We start from the raw sequence: 18,783 nt of genomic DNA, 5'->3' as shown, positions 1-18,783 counted from the left end.
TGCCTAAACATGATTATTTTGAATGGAAAAAGGCTGTCTTTATACTTATTTCTAGCAGTGTGTATATGACCAACTAGAGGCCTTAGTAGTAGGTGTGCATTTTTTTGGAGACAAACATAACCTTTTCGCTATATCAAGGTTTGTCATTCTAATAAAAAGACAGTTTTTTTTTGTTTTCTCATAAGTTGTTAGTACTTTATTTCGCCACCGATTCGTCTTTGTGTGTATTTGTTTAAAAATCTAGCCTTTTTATTTAGACTGTTATCTCCAACACTCGTCTTCAGCTTCTCGTTTTTTTTTTTGTTTCATTCAGATAATCTTTGCTTCATATATTCTAAAGTATAATAATAGGAGTTTTTACCATTATTAATTAGTAATAAAAACACATCTAATAGATGCCCGCGCGCGCGACAAGTAGTAAAAAAGAATGGAGAGAAAAAAAACCGGTAGTTTGCTTCGCCCTGCCGAAAAAAATGCTTCACCCTCCATCATCGCTCTGATTCTATGTGGTTCCGTTTTGATCCGCGATTCTGATCCGAATGCTTTTGATTCGCGTGATACTTCAAAATTTTGATGCTGCTGGTGCTACGAATGATGATTGGTAATAAGATTACGTTGCTAACAATTTTCCGTTTTGCTTTCGCGCGTTTTTTTTGTGTCGTACACTTTTCCACAAGACAAATTTATAAATAATAAAAACTTTTAGCATATCTCTGCGTACTCTGCTGCTTTCGTTTTGGCTGGGTCGTATCATTCGACTTCCATCCCGCATTTCATCTGAGTGTGTGTATGTGTTGCATTATGATTCTTTTTTTTGCGTATGTTGTGTAGAGATAGTTTTGTTCTTTTTTTGTTTTGTTTTCGTTCGAAGCCGGTTTTCATTATTTTCACATAATCAAGTGTAACTGCTTTTCGTGTCCTTTCTTGCAAAGCAAATCCAGCATCCTTCTTCGGAAAAAATACAATCCCTATCCTGCCACAAACTGCTTACTTTCATCTCCTGTTCTTAACCTGATCGACGTCGACCACCATTTTTTTTAAATTATTAAACTTTTTGTTTTCTTCTTTTCTTTTTGTTGCAGTGTATTTGTGTTTGCATTCCACGAAAGAAAGAAAAATAAAATATGTTATCCAAATTTGCTCTCTTAGAGCAAAACACATTTACTCTTCTTCTTCTTTTTGACCTGTAACGCGGCCCTGGTGGCCGTTTCGAACACCTCGCGAACGCCCTCTTTCGACTTAGCCGAGCACTCCAAATAGGCGAAAGCGTTGATCTTCTCAGCCATTGCACGTCCTTCCTGTGGCTTTACTGGCTCCTGCTTCATTTTGGCCAATTCCTGCGAAACGGAACGCACGTGATTAGGGTTAAAGATTTCCGAAGGGACAAATTAATGTTTTGTAGGTAGTTACCTTTATCGTGTGAGGATCGTTTCTGAGATCTTTCTTGTTCCCAACTAGGATTATGGGTACGTTTGGACAAAAATGTTTAACCTAAAAAACAACGAGAAGAGTATTATAACAGATTCAGCCAGCAATATGTTTAAACTGTCTTACCTCAGGAGTCCATTTCTCCGGAATATTTTCCAGCGAGTCTGGTGAATCGACCGAGAAACACATCAGGATGACGTCGGTATCTGGATAGCTCAGAGGCCTAAGCCTATCGTAGTCTTCCTGTCCGGCAGTATCCCATAGCGCTAGCTCAACCTGGAAATGAGCACGAAAGTGAAGCCGTAATTAGTTTCAGAGTTTGTTGTGTTTCTGCTAATATTGCGTAACATGGAACATAGATTCGTAAATTTAGGGAATTCCTGCAGGCAATAGCCTGCGGCGATATTTCTCCTTTGCCTTAACTGCCCACTCGCAAAGCAGTCTCATATGAATAGGAACCCCAGCAAAGATGGAACTGTTATGCGAGTGGCGGCAGTTAAGGTTAAACATAAAGGAATTCCATTTCACTTCATTTCATTCTCACATGTTTTACCTTGATAAAAATTACGGACTCACAAAAAATTAAAGTAGCGCATGGTAAAGGCTTGGTAATACGTAATTCATACATTCCAATTAGGTCATTAGCTTCTTTTCATCAACTTTTTTCTGCTAAGACCTGTGTGCCGACTATATTTTGCTGCGCCGACTCTCAAAGGACTCCTGAACTAATCCCTGCTGGAACTGCTGTGTGAAACCCTTATGGAGTTTCTGCAGGAATCTCTGATGGTTCAAGTATCTCTCTGAGAGACTGTCCGTTAGACAAGAAAAATGATAGACTTGAAAAGTATTCGTTTTCCAGGATGCATTCAAGTAATGGCTGCGTTAGTGTGAGATTAGATTTGATAAGATTAGATTAGAGAGAGATCCCTGCAGAAACTTTTAAAGAAATTCCTGATTGGAATTTTATAGGAATTCCAGGAAGAATCCCCGGAGGAATCCCAAAGGCTAGAAAGAAGGAATCCCCGAAAGAATTTCAGCAAGAATCTCCAAAGAAAATCCAGCATGAATTTCTAAAGGAATTCGAGGAGAAATCATCGAAAGATTTCCAGGAGGGAGTTCTTGAAGGAATTTCAGGGAAAATCTCCGAAGGAATCCCCGATGAAATTCCAGGAGGTTTGCAAAAGGAATCCCCGAAAAAAAATCCTGACGAAATCTCCGCTCCATTTTGAAGAGGAATCTTTCCAGGAGGAATCCACGAAGAATTTCCAGGAGGAATCCTCAAAAGGAATCGAGTCAAGTACGAGACACTGAACACGATCTTACAGTTGAGATCGAAATACGTGTTTGTCAAAGAATGCAAATTCTTAGAGGAATTAAAAGGAACAGTACTTAACCCGATTTCCTTTTTACTAACAGGTATTCAACTAACACGCCCGGGTTCATCATCATCTCAAAAGACTTCCAGTGGAATTTCTGTAGGGTTTACATAAGGAGCCCCTCAGAATTTTCAGGAGGAATCATCGAAAGAATTCCAAAAAGTACAGTGACCCCACAATTTATGAATCGGCAAAAATGACCACAGTTTATGGATCACTCCATTTGATCAACACGGTGATTCATAAATAGTGTACAAAATTTAAGGTGATTCATCGGTGTGGGGTCACTGTAAACCTTGCAGGAACTCCATGAGGTAACCCTGCAGATATATCTGATTATAGTCCTAAAGAAATACCTGAAGGAACTTCTGTAGGAGTTCCTGAAGGAACTTCTGAAGAAATCTCTCATGTAACTCTCTGAATCCTCCAGGAATCCAGGAAAAATCTTCGAAAGAGCTTCAGGACCGATCCCTGCAAGAACTCCTAGAGGAAATCCTAAACGAATTTCTGGAGGAATCTCTAAAGGAACTCCTGGAGGAATCTTAGAAGGAACTTCTACGACGACGCCGGTGGTGATTTATCGCCATCGGCTGAAAACTTGTGGCCGGACGATTTGGTGGCCGATTGATTTCCCCTCGGCAGCTGTAGCAGGGTAACCGAGAGTGAAAAAAAGCGGTCTCCGGTCGTTAAAATCGGCAATATTAAGGGCGGATCGGGTTTTTGGGCCACCATCAGTGGGTAGGGTAACCTACCTAGACTAACCTATGAATGAACTTATGCTGGAATCTCTGAAGAAACCCCTGGGGAATGCCCGTGTCATTGCCGGCGGAAAATAACACTATGGACCACCTGTTCCGGGGGTAAAAGTCCACCAAACAAGTAACCCCAATGCAAGATGTCAGGCGACCCGTGCTGATAGATGAATGGTTGGGGGTTTAAAATATGCTCGATCTTTAACGGAGCCCGTAGCGTGGGTAGATTGCCTTTTTGAGTTGCGTTGTGGCGAAAGATCAAACATTTTAGAGATCTCATACAAAACGCGTGACATAAAGGGAACACCGATGGGAAATTAGCCATTTTTGCGTGACGTTTCCTAATCAATGGAACACCTGGAGCGATCGTCGAAGGAACGAAAGAAGAATGGAACTGTAGACAAATTCCTAGAGGAATTTCTGAAGGAACTCTTGGACTGATCCCTGAAGAAACTTCAGTAGGTATTCCATCTTCAGAAGAAATCCTTGAATAAACTCCTTGACTATTCTAGGGCCAATGGGAATCTCTGAAGGAACTCCTGAAGAGATCTCTAAAAGAACATCTGAAGAAATCCCCAAATGGATTTTTAAAGGAATTTTTGCAGGAATTTTAGGATACATCTTTGAAGAAATCCTGTAGGAATCTCCGAAGAAACACCTGTAGGAATCGCTGAAGAATTTTCTGGAGGAATCCCTGATGGATCTTCTGGAGGCAACACTGAATCCTTCGGAAAGAATTTCTGAAGCAGGGTTGCTGGCTGATTCCGATTTTGTATCATTATTTACATTGGAAGTCACTCAGCAGCGAACGGTTATCGCTTTTGCTTGTGTGCCTGCTTGTCAGCGACGATAACAGACTCCGGCGAATGGTTTCGAAGGCACACTTGAAAATTATTCATTCGTCCATTCAGAGCTTGGCTGAATGAATCAGTAAACAAGAGAAACTGCGACACGTTGAGGCGCCGTGAAAACCGAGTTTGGGAAGCACTGCCCCAAGTGATCCAAACGGCAAACGAAATATATCACACAAAGAAGTTCTTGCTTGTCCCATGCCATAATGCTGCTGAGCTGTGCCTATTCACCGGAAACGACGGCGTCGAATATCACCAGTTTACAAAATAAAACAAAAGTCGTGAACTTCTGTCAACTACCAAAATTTTTGAAGCATAGTTTAGCGCTGATTTCGAAACCGTGCTTCAAAAAATTTAAGGTAGAACAGTTTTTAAGTTTTAGCTCAATAACGAGTTTTACAACTTTTTAAAACATGGAATTTAATAAAATTCAAATATCTTGCATTTTGTTCAACCAATTTTAAATCTTCCATAAATTAAAAGCTGAATATAATATCATTCGATCATCTGAATGCAGGTTTTGCGTCAGATTGATGAAATTCAAGATATTGGTGAGTTTTGGGGACAATCTCCTTAAATTTTAGCAAAATTTCCAAAAATATGTGAAGAAATGAATTTGTTCCAATAAGAAAAAACAATAGGGGTACTCACTAAACAGATTAAATTGCTGCGTAAGCCATGATTTACTGCTTATTTGAAATGTTTCATGATTTTGCGAATGAAATAATCAAAGATTGCCTTGGTGATAGCGAAGTTTAATCAGTTTACGTCAGTGAAGAGAATTGTCAGACAAAAGAGGCACAAAACAAGCAACATAGAAGACGCGGCGATTACTCTTTATCCCTACTGGTAACAGATAATGACATGATCTCGAAAATTTTTGTTGCAGACAAAACGGAAGCTGAGTTTGTTGCGTACTTTTCAACTCGTGAATAATCAATTATTACTAACCCAAAATTGAAACTTTTTGATGATACATATTCAGTAGCATTGCAGTGTTTACCGATTCGAAGTTATCGCTCGAAAATCACAATGCAAGGCTTAAAAATCTCTAAACTCGTGGTGCACGATCTTTGTCCTATTCTGTTCAAGTTGGGACAAACCTATGTCGCATTGGGTAGAATGTCGCAACGAATTCAGGTTGCGACATTGTCGTTATTGTTGCGCGATGGTTGAATTTTGATTCACTGGTTTACGCTATTAAGGCGAAACGGGAAGCATTTTCTCATTTTTTCGGTTTTTGATTTTTTATTAAATAACGAAGCAATGTGGACTTCGTGGCCGTGCGGTTAGCGGCGTCAGTCGTCTAGGCGTTTCGTAAGCCTCGGAGTGCGGGTTCGATTCCCGCTCCAGTCGGGGAAAACTTTTCGTCAGACGGAAAATTCTCCATTGGGCCACTGGGTGTTATATGTGATGTCCGTTGTCTCGTGTATGTAATGTTCAGTCTGTGCAGCCTCTAGCTGAAGACGGTGTAGTGTCTTTTTTTTTTTTTTAATATTTTCAAAATCGGTTTTCGTGCTCATGTAGAGTATGGATCAAGGTATTTTCTGATTTTTTTTTGAGGTTGAAAATGTTTTCCATTTTTGCAGAAACCATTTTTTTGTGAAATTTTGTTCAAAAATGGTTTCTGCAAAAACGAAATGCATGTTTTACTACAAAAAAATCAGAAGATACCTTGATCCATATTCTACATGTGCACGAAAACCGATTTTGAAAATATTGCTACCAAAGACCGAATTAAGACGTCGCACTTGAGTTCAAACCGGGGACCACATCTAGTACTTCATTTGGTCCCCAGGTACCCAAGTATGCCAGATCGAAGTTTACCTTTTTTCGACTCACCTTGAACGTGTAATTTACTCAATATTTTTTGTAGTAGGCTATGTTGATGTGTTAATGACATTGATGAAAAAAGGAAAAGTTTTGACTTTTTGTGCACATTTGGCGAAAGTCTACATGGGGAAAGGAAGGTGTTTTTCTTGCATGTAATAAAAGAAAATCAACCCTTTATGTACTTCCGTAATGGGATGGCTCATAAGCTTGCTTGTATGTCCCAACTGATGTGCATTTTCTGTTATGCCACCAGCAATCCGTACGCTTTGTGTCTTGGAATTTCCCCAGGGCTATAATTTGTTCTCAACAAATCAAGTAAGATCTAATAATCATTGCTATCAAGCGTTTCCCATTAGCTTAAAGAACGATCTTCAATAACGTGCTCCCTTGGTTTGGAAGAGGGTGGCAACCACTGCCCGAGGTTTGCCCTCTCACTGTCAAACGATGAGGTTGGTTACGAATAATCTCAAATGAAAGTTCTACTTTAGAATTTAAAACAAATTATCATAAAAGCTCAATTCAATCTCAATGTATTTTTCTAAATTATGCTAAATATATCTGGAATTTCATAAAGAAAATAATCTTGGCAGACAGGTGACGTGCTGGACCAGGCAAAAACTACAGGATCAGCAGCAGTCAGCAGATAGACACCTGGAAACATCCGGCAGCACTCCGGTGGCGATTTTTGCGTCAGTAAAGAACCGGTGACGCAACTTTCTTCAAACCCCAGTAGCGAGTTAGTTCGGAGGGATTTTACTACTATTCATGTATAAAAAATGTCAGCGACAAATTGGTTTAATATCCTGGAATGACCACAAGGCAGCTCTACTGGGTTCCTTAAATAAAACAAACGTTAGATTAACATGAAAATTCATTTAAAGAATACCGTCTACCATGCACTAAGCAGTGTACCGCGATTGTTTATTGTTGAGTAAACAGCAGTTTTCTCTTAGCAACAGATTTTCAGTTCAGAGCAAAGTACAAAGTTGCTCAAGAAACAGGTATAGTATATGAATTTTCTGTTCTAGTACTTCATGGGCCCAAAAATTTCTATGGGTTGTATGGAAGTTGGACGTCTTAGTTATGTCTTTGTTGCTACGTTATTTAATAAAAAATCAAAAACCAAAAAGTGAGGAAATGCTTCCAGTTTCGCCTTAAGTGAATCCCCCTAATTTAAAAATTCTTTCTCAACGTTTATTTGACATATCGTATGTAGGCGAGTTACAGTAAAAAAATCAGCTCAATCGGAGCATTGATACGGAGAATGAGATGTATGAAGTGAGCGACTTTGCTTAAAAATAGAACAAAAATCGATTTCAAATCATCAACCTTGTATGGAAAGTCGAAAAAATTTCCGCTCTACTGCAATTTTTTTCCTTCGCGTTTTCGATCTCAGGGCATGATTCTACACCAAAAACTATCATCAGCTTACCGAGTTCAAAAATGCTGTTAACTAGTGTATTCAACAACCGAAAAATCAGCATTTTTATCCTTTTTTTAGACCCCGAAGGAAACCTACCCTATTTTGTTCAATAACTCAAGAACGAGTAGAGATATCGCAAATCTAAGCACATTTTCGGCCCTTTAGGGTCCTAAAATCATCGATTTTAGTAGAATAGCGTATATATTTTTTTTAAATTTCAAATAACTCAACGTACATATGTACAGATGGGTAAATTATTGGTTAAATTGGGAAAAATCCACAGCTCAGGTGAGATTTGAACTCACGACCCTTATTCGCTAGACAAGTGCTTTACCAACTAAGCTACCGAGCCAATTAATGACCCGGCAACTTAGTTGTCATAAGGTTCAATTCTAATCTCATCGATCTATATCATCTTCCCCTAAACCGCAAATATAACCATCTCTGTTGTACATATGTACGAAGAGCAAAAGCGATTAGTTTATTGTTTGAAACTGTATGCATATCATACAGGCACCGCTTCCTCAACCACTTGTAGAGGAAGAACAATTGCTACCTGGAAGGCGATCAAACGCGTCGTTCGCATTCTGTTTGATACGACGGATAAGTTCAAATCTCACCTGAGCTGTGGATTTTTTCCCAATTTAACCAATAATTTATCCATCTGTACATATGTACGTTGAGTTGTTTGAAATTTCATAATTGTGATATTACCGAAAATTTGCACTTTGAGTGAGTCGTATTTTTTTCGTTGAAAAAATTTCATGTTTTTTTGGTCCCATACCATTTTTGACAACTTTAGGCCCCTTGAGGGACCACATAGCCTTGAGATATGGACTTCAAATTTTGACACGATCATTCCTTAGCTAAAACGATCATTTTCCACTAACGAACTTATAACATTTTCATTTTTTTTTTTTTCAAAATAAGGGACGGCCTAACCTATAGGGGAGACTGAGGAGACTTGATCCCTGGGGAGACTTGTTCCCCCCATATTTTCTCGGAATTAAAAACATTTTTCTTCTCGCATAATTTTTCCAAAACTTCTCCTGGACAAACGACTATGTTTTGGCTACAAGTGATTTCGATGGTACATTGCATTATTTTTTAACGGCTGATGGTTTGTTTTCAGTCCTTCAGAAATCTTTTAGGCGATTCCGAAAAATCTCAATAACTTTGTGAAAATTGAACCAAATCGTGTCAAAATTTCACAGCACATAGTTTAAACAAAATACTTTCAAACTTATTTATCCAAATAAGACTGTTGTTCACATATTTTAATTAATTCTGCTTAGTATACACAACAGTGACATGGGGAGACTTGATCCCTCGAGGATTACACACACATTATACATGTGAAAAATATAATTCCATTCGGAAGCCTCTATTTACTTGGAATTCTAGTCTATTCAACGATAAAATGTGTAAGATAATTAGTACTTTAGTACAAACCAAAAAAAGGGGGATCAAGTCTCCCCATTTTGAAAATACGGCATATCCTTAAAAAATCAAGGAAATCTTACAATTTCAAACACTCCATATTCATCGAAAATACAAGAAAACTCGAAAAGAAAATGAATAGGAAGATTCTGGAATGATTTTCCCTTTAAATAAGCCATGTGCTGAAAGGGGGATCAAGTGTCACCCATTTTTGAAACATACATCATAAGACATGCCTCCATAAAAACACACTTTTGAACACTTTAACAATAATTTAAAGGCCTTCTTCTGTGTATTAACTTGCAATACATGTTTACCTGCCATTTTGTACGGAAATCGGATCTAGTTTTGTGTTTATTCTTAAAGTTTCCGGTAAATTAAGAAAAAGGGATCAAGTCTCCCCAGTCTCCCCTAAGCACTCAAAGTTTTGGAACGACGCGATCTAAGGATGATCTTCGGCGATGTGCAGAAAACGGTGTATGGAGGTGAAGAAGATGGCTAAATTCAGAATGATACGGTGGGCAGGACATGTTGCTAGAATGCCGGAAAACAACCCTGCAAAATTTGTATTTCTCACGGATCTGAAATATGATCTGATGATCATCGAGGATGGAGAACGGCGTCGCAAACCGACAACCAAAACATATAAAATATTACCAAAAAATCCCTCAAAACCGAAACAAGAACTAAAAAGGTTATTTTATAAGAATGAACAATGAACATCTCCATCGCCAACAGAATAGCAACTTGTTCAAATCCGTTATCAAAGCACGTATACCCGTTGGCTGGATGACGACGTTCACCATCGTTGACTCATGTCATGTGAGTTTAGAAAGGCGAATAGCCCCAACCTAACTCCGCAAAGCGACGTTTCTTCTCTCAACGGGATGTTTGTTCTTATCTGGCTCATTAGGTACCGTTACAATGTGTGCAATAATAAACATTGCAATGAGACGCGTATAATGGCGATATTGATATCAAGTGCCCATTATGATGCAATACTGTGCTTTCAGATTTCCTCTAACTTGTTGCCATAATTTTGTTAGCTGAAGAGTGAACCCGAAACCCCTTTTTCTTATCGCCTAGGATCCTCACATAATGAGGAAATACACATACATGCTTATTTGACAGGTGAACACTACGATTCGTATTACAGAATCTTCAAAGTAGGCGTCTGGAGAGGAATGTGCATGAAGTGGTTATTCCTCCGTTTGCTATTACCAACGTGCATACGTCATCACTCGATTTCTTGGAAACCAGAATCTGGAAAACGATTCATCGGGTTCCGCAGAGATAAGGTTGTTGATGCACAATATACTTGTATAAACGGTGATCGCTAACGTAACCACCGATACCTATTTCCAGTATGCGGGTACTTTATAATGTCGTGACTCGTTTTTTACCCATACATAACTATTTCAAGTAGCAGGCTTATCTGACAGTGATAAAATCACATATTAGATGGATGGTTTTCCAAGCCGTAACAGGTGATTTGAGGACACATTAATTTTACGGAATCAAACTATTATGTCGTCTTGCTGTTTTTAAATAAATAGCATTACAATTTTCAATCAGTTCGTCAATTCGATGTAACTCGTAAAAGTTAACAAATTCCAGTTTTCAGCAATATACATGATTTATGAAATACTATGAAGTATCTAAATTCAAATGTTTTAAAAATTACTACATACACGGAAAACTTTACAAATGCGTACATATCATACTCAAACTGCAATATACGCCATTCTAATATAATATGGGGAAACCAAACAACGTATATCCAACTTTTTAATCTAAGGTGCCGGCCAGAGTGGGCGCGTCACGCGGCGCGACGCAGAAAGTTGCACGCAAAGGAATAACAATCAATAATAAGGAGCTGTCAAATCATATGAGAAATCCGCGTCGCGTGACGCGTCCACTCTGGCCGTACCCTCAGATACGGCAAAATTGCATCATATGAAGGTGATGTACCTGTCATAACATATCTACTGTCAACCGGTGTATGTGGGCCCATTCACACAAAAATAGTATCAGTATGGGATGAATAATTTTTGTTCCCGGGAAAAAAAAATTAGAAAATGTAATTGTTCCGAACTGTGCTGAAAAAATCATTTCGTCATATCTAAATTCAATCAACTTCTAAAATGAGCTGTACTGCCCATGATCGCATATCAGCCCTATCTTTGCTGGGTTTCCTATTCATATGGGACAATTATGCGATCATAGGCAATGCAGGTGGTTGAATTTAGATATGAATGAAATTTTCAGCACTGGTTCCAAAACTAAACAATTTAGAAGAAAGGCTTTTCCATATAATTTCTCAGCTTAATAAGTCCTCAACAGAAAGGGGCTGTCCATAAACTACGTAGACCTTTAGGGGGGGACGGGGGAGTCTGGCCAAAGTCTACGCTCCATACAAATTTCGAAAATTTTGTATGAACAAAAGTCTACGGAGGGGGGGGGGGGGTTTGAGATGGCCCAAAATGAGTCTACGTAGTTTATGGACAGCGCCAAAGCGAAAAGGCCAAAACAGAATAAATCTCACCAACATCCGAATTTAGGTCAAGGTCAGAGTGAAAATAACATTTCCATTGCTATGTACAGTATTTGGCAGGGAATAACTCCCAGTTGATTTATTGGGGCTTGGAGTTTCATGTGCGTTTGGCTTCGTTCGTTTGATGTGTTGTTTGCCACAAAGAGGAAACCTCCGAATCCAGAGCCGATAATGGGGGTCGGCTTCCGGCAGTCCAGCTGATGGAATTTTAATTATTAAAGGAATGAAATCAATACGATACAATTAGAGGCCATTTTTAGATGCAACACAGATAGTGAGAAAGAGCAATGCGATACGCAAGTGGAGGTGTTGTTATAGATTCACTTTCCAAACTATTGATACATACAGCATCTACAGAGATGTTAATGTGTTTAGATTACTCTGGAACGCTCATTTTTTTTTAAAGAGACTTACCTTTGAGGCATTCGTCTCTGAAATGCTCAATTTATTCGAGGGAAGAATGATAATTTGTGAATGAAGGTTTCACAAACGATAATTTACTATGTATGCGCTTTTCATTATTTATATAGATCTGTCAAGTAAAAGTATCACAAGGAAAATGTATTGCATAAAAGCACTGACTAATGCAATGGTTGGACTGTGAAATCATGATTCGACAACCTGGAAGAAGTGTTCAGCTAGCTGAAAGCAATGCAACGACAACCAGTTTGATATAGTACACTCAGGAAAATTGCCTCATACTTAATGGCAAATATCCATGTGCCAAACCACATCCAAAGTATGTGCAACCAATACCCGATTACGCAGGCAAAGTAGCGCAGTATGTGCTCTAAATTGTATGAGTCGCTGCTGTATGGTGCCTTATCAAAAGTATGAGTCGCACTAATGTAAAACATTTGTTTACCCCCATTGCAAAAATCTATGTCCCGGACACATAGAAGGAATGAAGTTTTTTTCCCAGTGTAGAATAAGAATAGAATAAATTTAGGCGCTGTACAAAGTGTAAGTACAGCTTCCAATTCGAATCGCGATTTCACCGAAATCTCAACAGCAGAATTTTCGGTAAACTGTTCGGTGAAATTTTGGTTCACCGAACGATCTGTAAAGATTGAAAATGCGCATCTGTCAAAATCACCGAACAGTTCGGCGATTTTTCTACAGATTTTCTGTGAATTCATTGTCTATATTTGTAGATTGCACAGAGCTTTTCGGTGAATTTTCTTCAAAATTACGATGATTTTTCAGTTGGATGATTTGCGGTTCACCGAAGTTTTCGGTGTATTTTTACAGTTTCTGGTAAAAATGAAACTTATTATCGAATGTATTTGATTAAATCATTGCATTGTTATATTTCCCTAAGAAATCCTCCACAAACTCGCCAATGAAATCTCCAACATGTGTACCAAACTGGAAACAAAAAAATAGGCAGTCTTATGCCGGGTGTGTGCCAAAAACCCCTTCAATTATTCATTCGGATGTGTATGTAGCATTTCTTCAAGAATGGCCTCAGAAATGCCTGCAGGAAATTTCTTTCGAAGAATTTAGGATTCTACTAGATTCTTCTAAAACCATCTGAAATTTGTTCGATAATGTTTGTTCGGTTTTTACTTTTCACCTTTTCCACCACCTCGAAATAACAAAGAAATTCAATCAATTCCGTTTTGACAATCCGCGCTTAGCAATATGGGCACTGCAGGTTTTACTAAAAATTCGGTGAAAATCGCAATGCACGGTTGACATTTTCATGTTTACTGAACTGTAATGTAAAAGTTTCACAGAATTTGGTGATTTGTTTGCTTTCGCCGAATTTTCGGTGAACTTTTGACAGTTTGATTGGAAGAGCTCAAATTTCACAGAAAGTTCTGTTAAAACTTATTTCACAGTTTAGTTTCGGTGAATTCTTTCACAGAATTATGCGATTCATTCTTAGTGTGTATGGACGACTTTTGCCTTGTGATTTGGTCTCAAACTTTTCCGAATAGAGTAGGGATCGCACGCGCATCTCAAAGTCGTGACAGGGCTGTGAAAGCGACTCTCCACGAGGTGAGTGTAATTTACATTCACCTCGTGGAGAGTTGCCTTCGCAGGTCCTTCACGACTTTGGTATGTGTGTGCGACCCTTACTCTATTCGTAAAAGTTTTAGACCAAACCACTAGGCAAAAGTCGTCCATACATTGTTTCTTGATTGCACGCTTCTGAGCTGAGAAAACTGCAAATGAGTAACTCTTTCCAAGTGATTGTTCCCATCCTTGGTCACTTTACAGAATTACGGCAGTGTAAGCTTTATGGTGGAAACTCAAAGACGCTTCGGATGACCTAGCATATCCGAAAAAAAAAATATCTTCCACCATATTTTGCCATTTTTATGTTTTTGGGCACCAAAACTATAGAAATACGTTCACGAAATTGTATAATAACGCATGGAAAAAATCAGGCCCCAAAGGGTTAAATTGTAATGTAAAAAGCATTTATGAAATGTCTTTTCAATTTTAAGTTACAATACGTTTTGTTGTGCGTCCAATTCGAACTCGTGCCCCACCGCTGGGGCAAAAGTTCGAATCTAGTTTTTGTCGAGTTTAACTAATCGTAACACAATATTTGGACACTTGAGGGATAGGAATACCTGAAATCAATCAACATTTGATGTTTGATGTGGAATATACTGGATCTGGAATTAACCCAAATTAACCACACCAAAAATCGATAGTTTTTCACCAAATCCAGATAAAACGACAATTTTTTATAACTTTGATCGAATTATCTCACTAGTTTCTCCACTTTAAGAGATAATATGCACATTTAGAAGAATTTTAGGTTTTTACCTGAAGTTGCCACATGACTCGAACTCTTGCCCCACTATGTATGAAATATGATTTGCAAAAAGTTATACATGCCAACACATCTTCAAAATATAACTAGTTACGCCCCAAAATAAAATACAGTAATCGAATTCATTACAATTCTATTCGATGCGTTGAAATTAGCATCGCAAATTACAATTTTTTGACCAAAAACCAACTTTTTGAAATATCAATCAATTTTCATAATTTTTGGAGTAAAATACCTCATTATAAAAGGTTTCGAACAACCTTGACACCCGGGCGACAGAATTTGAAAAAAAAAGAAACTCTTGCCCCACTCGAATTTTTGCCCCACTTTACTCTAATATTTGGAAGAATTCCGGCCTTAAAGGGTTAAATTGTAAGTAATAAGGGTTTATGAAACTTAAGAACTAATGCTAAAAAATCGTCGGTGCTAATACTGTCAATTCAAGAATTCAACATGATTTTGTCTGCGTGTATGAACCTATATGTACCTCCCTACTAAATATGAGTAATCATACTGAAACGCCATCCACGCCAAATCTCGCTTGTCTGGCTCTGATCTCATGTCAAGGGTAAACATCACTTTGAACTCGCCCTTTCGCTTAATATCCACAGGCTGGCACCTATCTGACGCAAGTTCCGAGAACTACCACCGAACCGATCGCGCGCAACTGCATCCATCCATCGCATCGGTCGGCAATCGGTCGAATGTTGTGAATGATTCAATTAGAAAGGAATTTGAAAAATTCTCTCTCGCTTTCGCCGACGACTGCTCCCAGAGACTCAACACAGCGCGCGCGATGAGCCCTGCTTCTCTGTTGTGTATAGGTAGATGCTACTACATCACTACTCACTGGCTAATATTTTGTTAATAAAACAACGGAAACTGAACGACGCGCGATCGACGCTCGTCGATTGACCTAGTACAAGATACCAAACGCCGAATCATTATGGTGATTGAGATATGCGGTTGACCGATGAAGTTGAACAGTCAAGGCCACAAAACGTCGCTTGAATAAGTCGGTGTAGCATGTGTGTTCAACGTGCAATAATATCACAACTGTGGGCGCATATAGCCTAAATGGTAAACCCGTGGGTATTCAGTAAGACCATGCTAAGGGTGACGGATTGGGATTCGATCCCATGTCGGTCCAAAAAGAATTCGTATTAATTGAAATATTCTTTTCTTCCTTGGGCATAGAATAACTTCGTGACTGTTCGACGAAGAAACTCTTGATTAATAACCGTGCAAGTGCTCATAGAACACTAAACTTATAAGCCTGTTTTTCTCCAGTATAGACATTCGCTAAAAACAAAAAAAAAGAAGCTATCACAAACGGCAATGGCGCAGGGGACCTGTTTTGGCCACTTGCTGCTATAACTCAGTCAATTTTGAACCAATTGATTTGATTTTTGGGACACCGTGAAATACGTACAGCATCTATAAATGTACAAACATTTAAGTCAATTGGTGTGAAATTGACTGAGTTATAGTTCAGAACAGGTCCCCCTGCGCAAATAGTCCTAGACCCTATTATTCAAGAAATTTGATTTTTTTTTATCAATGTAGCCCTGATGTTATACAGGGTGTTAGGTTCCCGAGTGCAAACTTTTTAAAGGGTGATAGAGGACCATAAATGGAGAAAAAAATTGTTCTACGCATATGGTCAAATATCAATCGTTACGTAGTTATTGAACTTCCCATGTTTATGACTCTTATGGTTATAAGCACCAACGTAGTTGATACGAGATTTAATCTCGATTTGCGAAAATCCAGATTAAATTTAAATACTCCGTTCGGTAAGCTCCAAGAGAGGATTAATCGAAGGAAGCACGAGAAGTACGCAGCCATTCTCTCTCGTGTTCTTTTTTTGAGTGGGAGAATATGCTCGCAAAAGTGTCAATTCCAATCAGCTGGTGTTTATTTATTTACTTTTTTTTTGCAAAACAGATTGTTCCGCCTGCGATGAACAGTGATCGGCCTGTTGGAAATACGTGGTTCGCGTTCTCCTGGAATTCCTACGAGTATTCTTCAGGGAATTCCTACAAAGTCCTACGATAATTTCGATAATTTCTGAGGGTATTCCTATGAAAATTCCTCCGGTAATTCCTATGAGAAAAATCCGGAGAATCCAAAGGAAATTTCTTCGGGAGTTCAAAGACGAATTCCAAGGGAAACATCGTCGGGCTGTTCAAGGTACATTGCCCTAAAAATTCATAAGAAAGTTCATCCAGCAAATCCAAGAGAAGTTCCTCCGAGAATTACAAGATAAATTCTTCAGGGATTTCCTTTACGAAGTTCTCCGGAAATTCCAACAAGAATAATTTCAAGGAAAATTCCACCGGAAATTCCTCTGAAAATTCATATAAGGATTTTTTTCTGAAATTCATATGAGAATTCTACCGGAACTCCTACGAGAGCTTCTCCAGGAATTCCGACGAGAATACACGAGAGTAATTCTCAGGAAATTTATTTGAAATATCCTCCACGAATTCCTCCAGGAATTAGTACGATAATTTCTTTGGGAAAACCTCCAAAAATTCCTCAGGAAGATCCTGCAAAAAATCTCGCAGGAATTCCTCCAGAAATTCCTCTACACCGAGAAAAATTTCTACTCAATGACTGAGTTGGCCTTACTCAGAAATCGAGAAATCCTTTGTTTTCTTACTCAGTTTCGGCTAAAAGTGGGACAACCCATTGGCAATGGGTTGTCCCACTTTTAACGGAAACTGAGTAAGAAAACAAAGGATTTTTCGATTTCTGAGTAAGGCCAACTCAGTCACTGAGTAGAAATTTTTCCCTGTGTAGGGTTTCCTCCAGAAATTCTTCCAGGAATTCCTCCAGAAAATCCTCCAAGAATACCTCCAGAAATTTTTCCAGGAATTCCTTCAGAAATTCCTCCGGGAATTCCTCCAGAAATTCCTCCGGGAATTCCTCCAGGAATTCGTAAAGATATTTCTCCAGGAATTCCTTTAAAAATCCTCCTGGAATTCCTAAAGAAATTCCTCCAGGAATTCCTCAAGAAATTCCTACAGGAAGTCCTCAAGAAATTCCTCCGGGAATTCCTCAAGAAATTCCTCCGGGAATTCCTAAAGAAATTCCTCCAGGAATTCCTAAAGAAATTCCTCCAGGAATTCATAAAGAAATTCCTCCAGGAATTCCTAAAGAAGTTCCTCCGGGAATTCCTAAAGAAATCCCTCCGGAAATTCCTAAAGAAATTCGTCCGGGAATTCCTACGCAAGTTCTTCCAGGAATTCCTAAAGAAATTCCTCCAGGAATTCCTAAAAAAAATCCTCCAGGAATTCGTAAAGAAATTCCTCCAGGAATTCCTAAAGAAATTCATCCAGGAATTCCTAAAGAAATTCCTCCAGGAATTCCTAAAGAAATTCCTCCAGGAATTCCTAAAGAAATTCCTCCAGGAATTCCTAAATAAATTCCTCCAGGAATTCCTAAAGAAATTCCTCCAGGAATTCCTAAAGAAATTCCTTCAGGAATTCCTAAAGAAATTCCTCCAGGATTTCCTAAAGAAATTCCTCCAGGAATTCCTAAAAAAAATCCTCCAGGAATTCCTAAAGAAATTCCTCCAGGAATTCCTAAAGAAGTTCATCCAGGAATTCCTAAAAAAATTCATCCAGGAATTCCTAAAGAAATTCCTCCAGGAATTCCTAAAGAAATTCCTCCAGGAATTCCTAAAGAAATTTCTCCAGGAATTCCTAAAGAAATTCCTCCAGGAATTCCTAAAGGAATTCCTCCAGGAATTCCTAAAGAAATTCCTCCAGGAATTCCTAAAGAAATTCCTCCAGGAATTCCTAAAGAAATTCCTACAGGAATTCCTAACGAAATTCTTCCAGGAATTCCTAAAGAAATTCCTCCAGGAATTCCTGAAGAAATTTCTGCAGCAATTCCCCAGGAAATTCTTCCAGGAATTCCTCAAGAAATTCCTCCAGGAATTCCTAAAAAAAAATCCTAAGGAAATTCCTCCAGGAATTTCTAAAGAAAGTCCTCCAGGAATTTCTAAAGAAAGTCCTCCAGGAATTCCTAAAAAAATCCTCCAGGAATTCCTAGAGAAATTCCTCCAGGAATTCCTAAAGAAATTCTCCCAGGAATTCCTAAAGAAATTCCTCCAGGAATTCCTCCTGAAACTCCTCCAGCAATTCCCTCAGAAATTCTACCAGAAATTTCTCCAGGAGTATCTCCAGAGATTTTCCAGGAATTCTCCCATGGGTTCTTCAGGGAATTTTTCCAGAAATTTCTCCAGGAGTTCCAGCAGAAAATCTTCCAAGAATTTCTCCAGGACCTTCTCCAGAAAATCCTGCGGAAATTCCTATAGAAGTCATT

At 38.7% G+C, this 18,783-nt stretch overlaps 1 protein-coding gene and 1 long non-coding RNA gene across 9 annotated transcripts in view; both read right to left on the bottom strand.

The window, feature by feature from the left end:
• Positions 1-227: 227 nt before the first annotated feature.
• The window catches only part of LOC109412544 (ras-like GTP-binding protein Rho1), a 73,439-nt gene continuing 54,883 nt past the window's right edge, over positions 228-18,783 (bottom strand). For all 8 annotated transcript variants that reach the window (XM_029880063.2, XM_019686182.3, XM_062852296.1 and 5 more), the window contains 3 exons: positions 1,555-1,704; positions 1,411-1,491; positions 228-1,337 (listed from right to left, as the gene is read on the bottom strand). In XM_029880063.2, the coding sequence (XP_029735923.1) occupies positions 1,146-1,337; positions 1,411-1,491; positions 1,555-1,704 (423 nt within the window). In that variant the 3' untranslated portion in view covers positions 228-1,145. The remainder of the gene's footprint in view (positions 1,338-1,410; positions 1,492-1,554; positions 1,705-18,783) is intronic.
• On the bottom strand, positions 7,003-7,207 carry LOC134288212 (uncharacterized). Its single transcript, XR_009997818.1, has 2 exons — positions 7,134-7,207; positions 7,003-7,076 (listed from the first exon to the last, which is right to left on the bottom strand). It is a non-coding gene; the product is annotated as an uncharacterized LOC134288212 (long non-coding RNA).

The sequence above is a fragment of the Aedes albopictus genome, chromosome 2 (genome assembly GCF_035046485.1).
Source record: "Aedes albopictus strain Foshan chromosome 2, AalbF5, whole genome shotgun sequence".
Lineage (NCBI taxonomy): Eukaryota > Metazoa > Arthropoda > Insecta > Diptera > Culicidae > Aedes > Aedes albopictus.
This window is presented reverse-complemented; position numbering and strand designations above follow the sequence as displayed.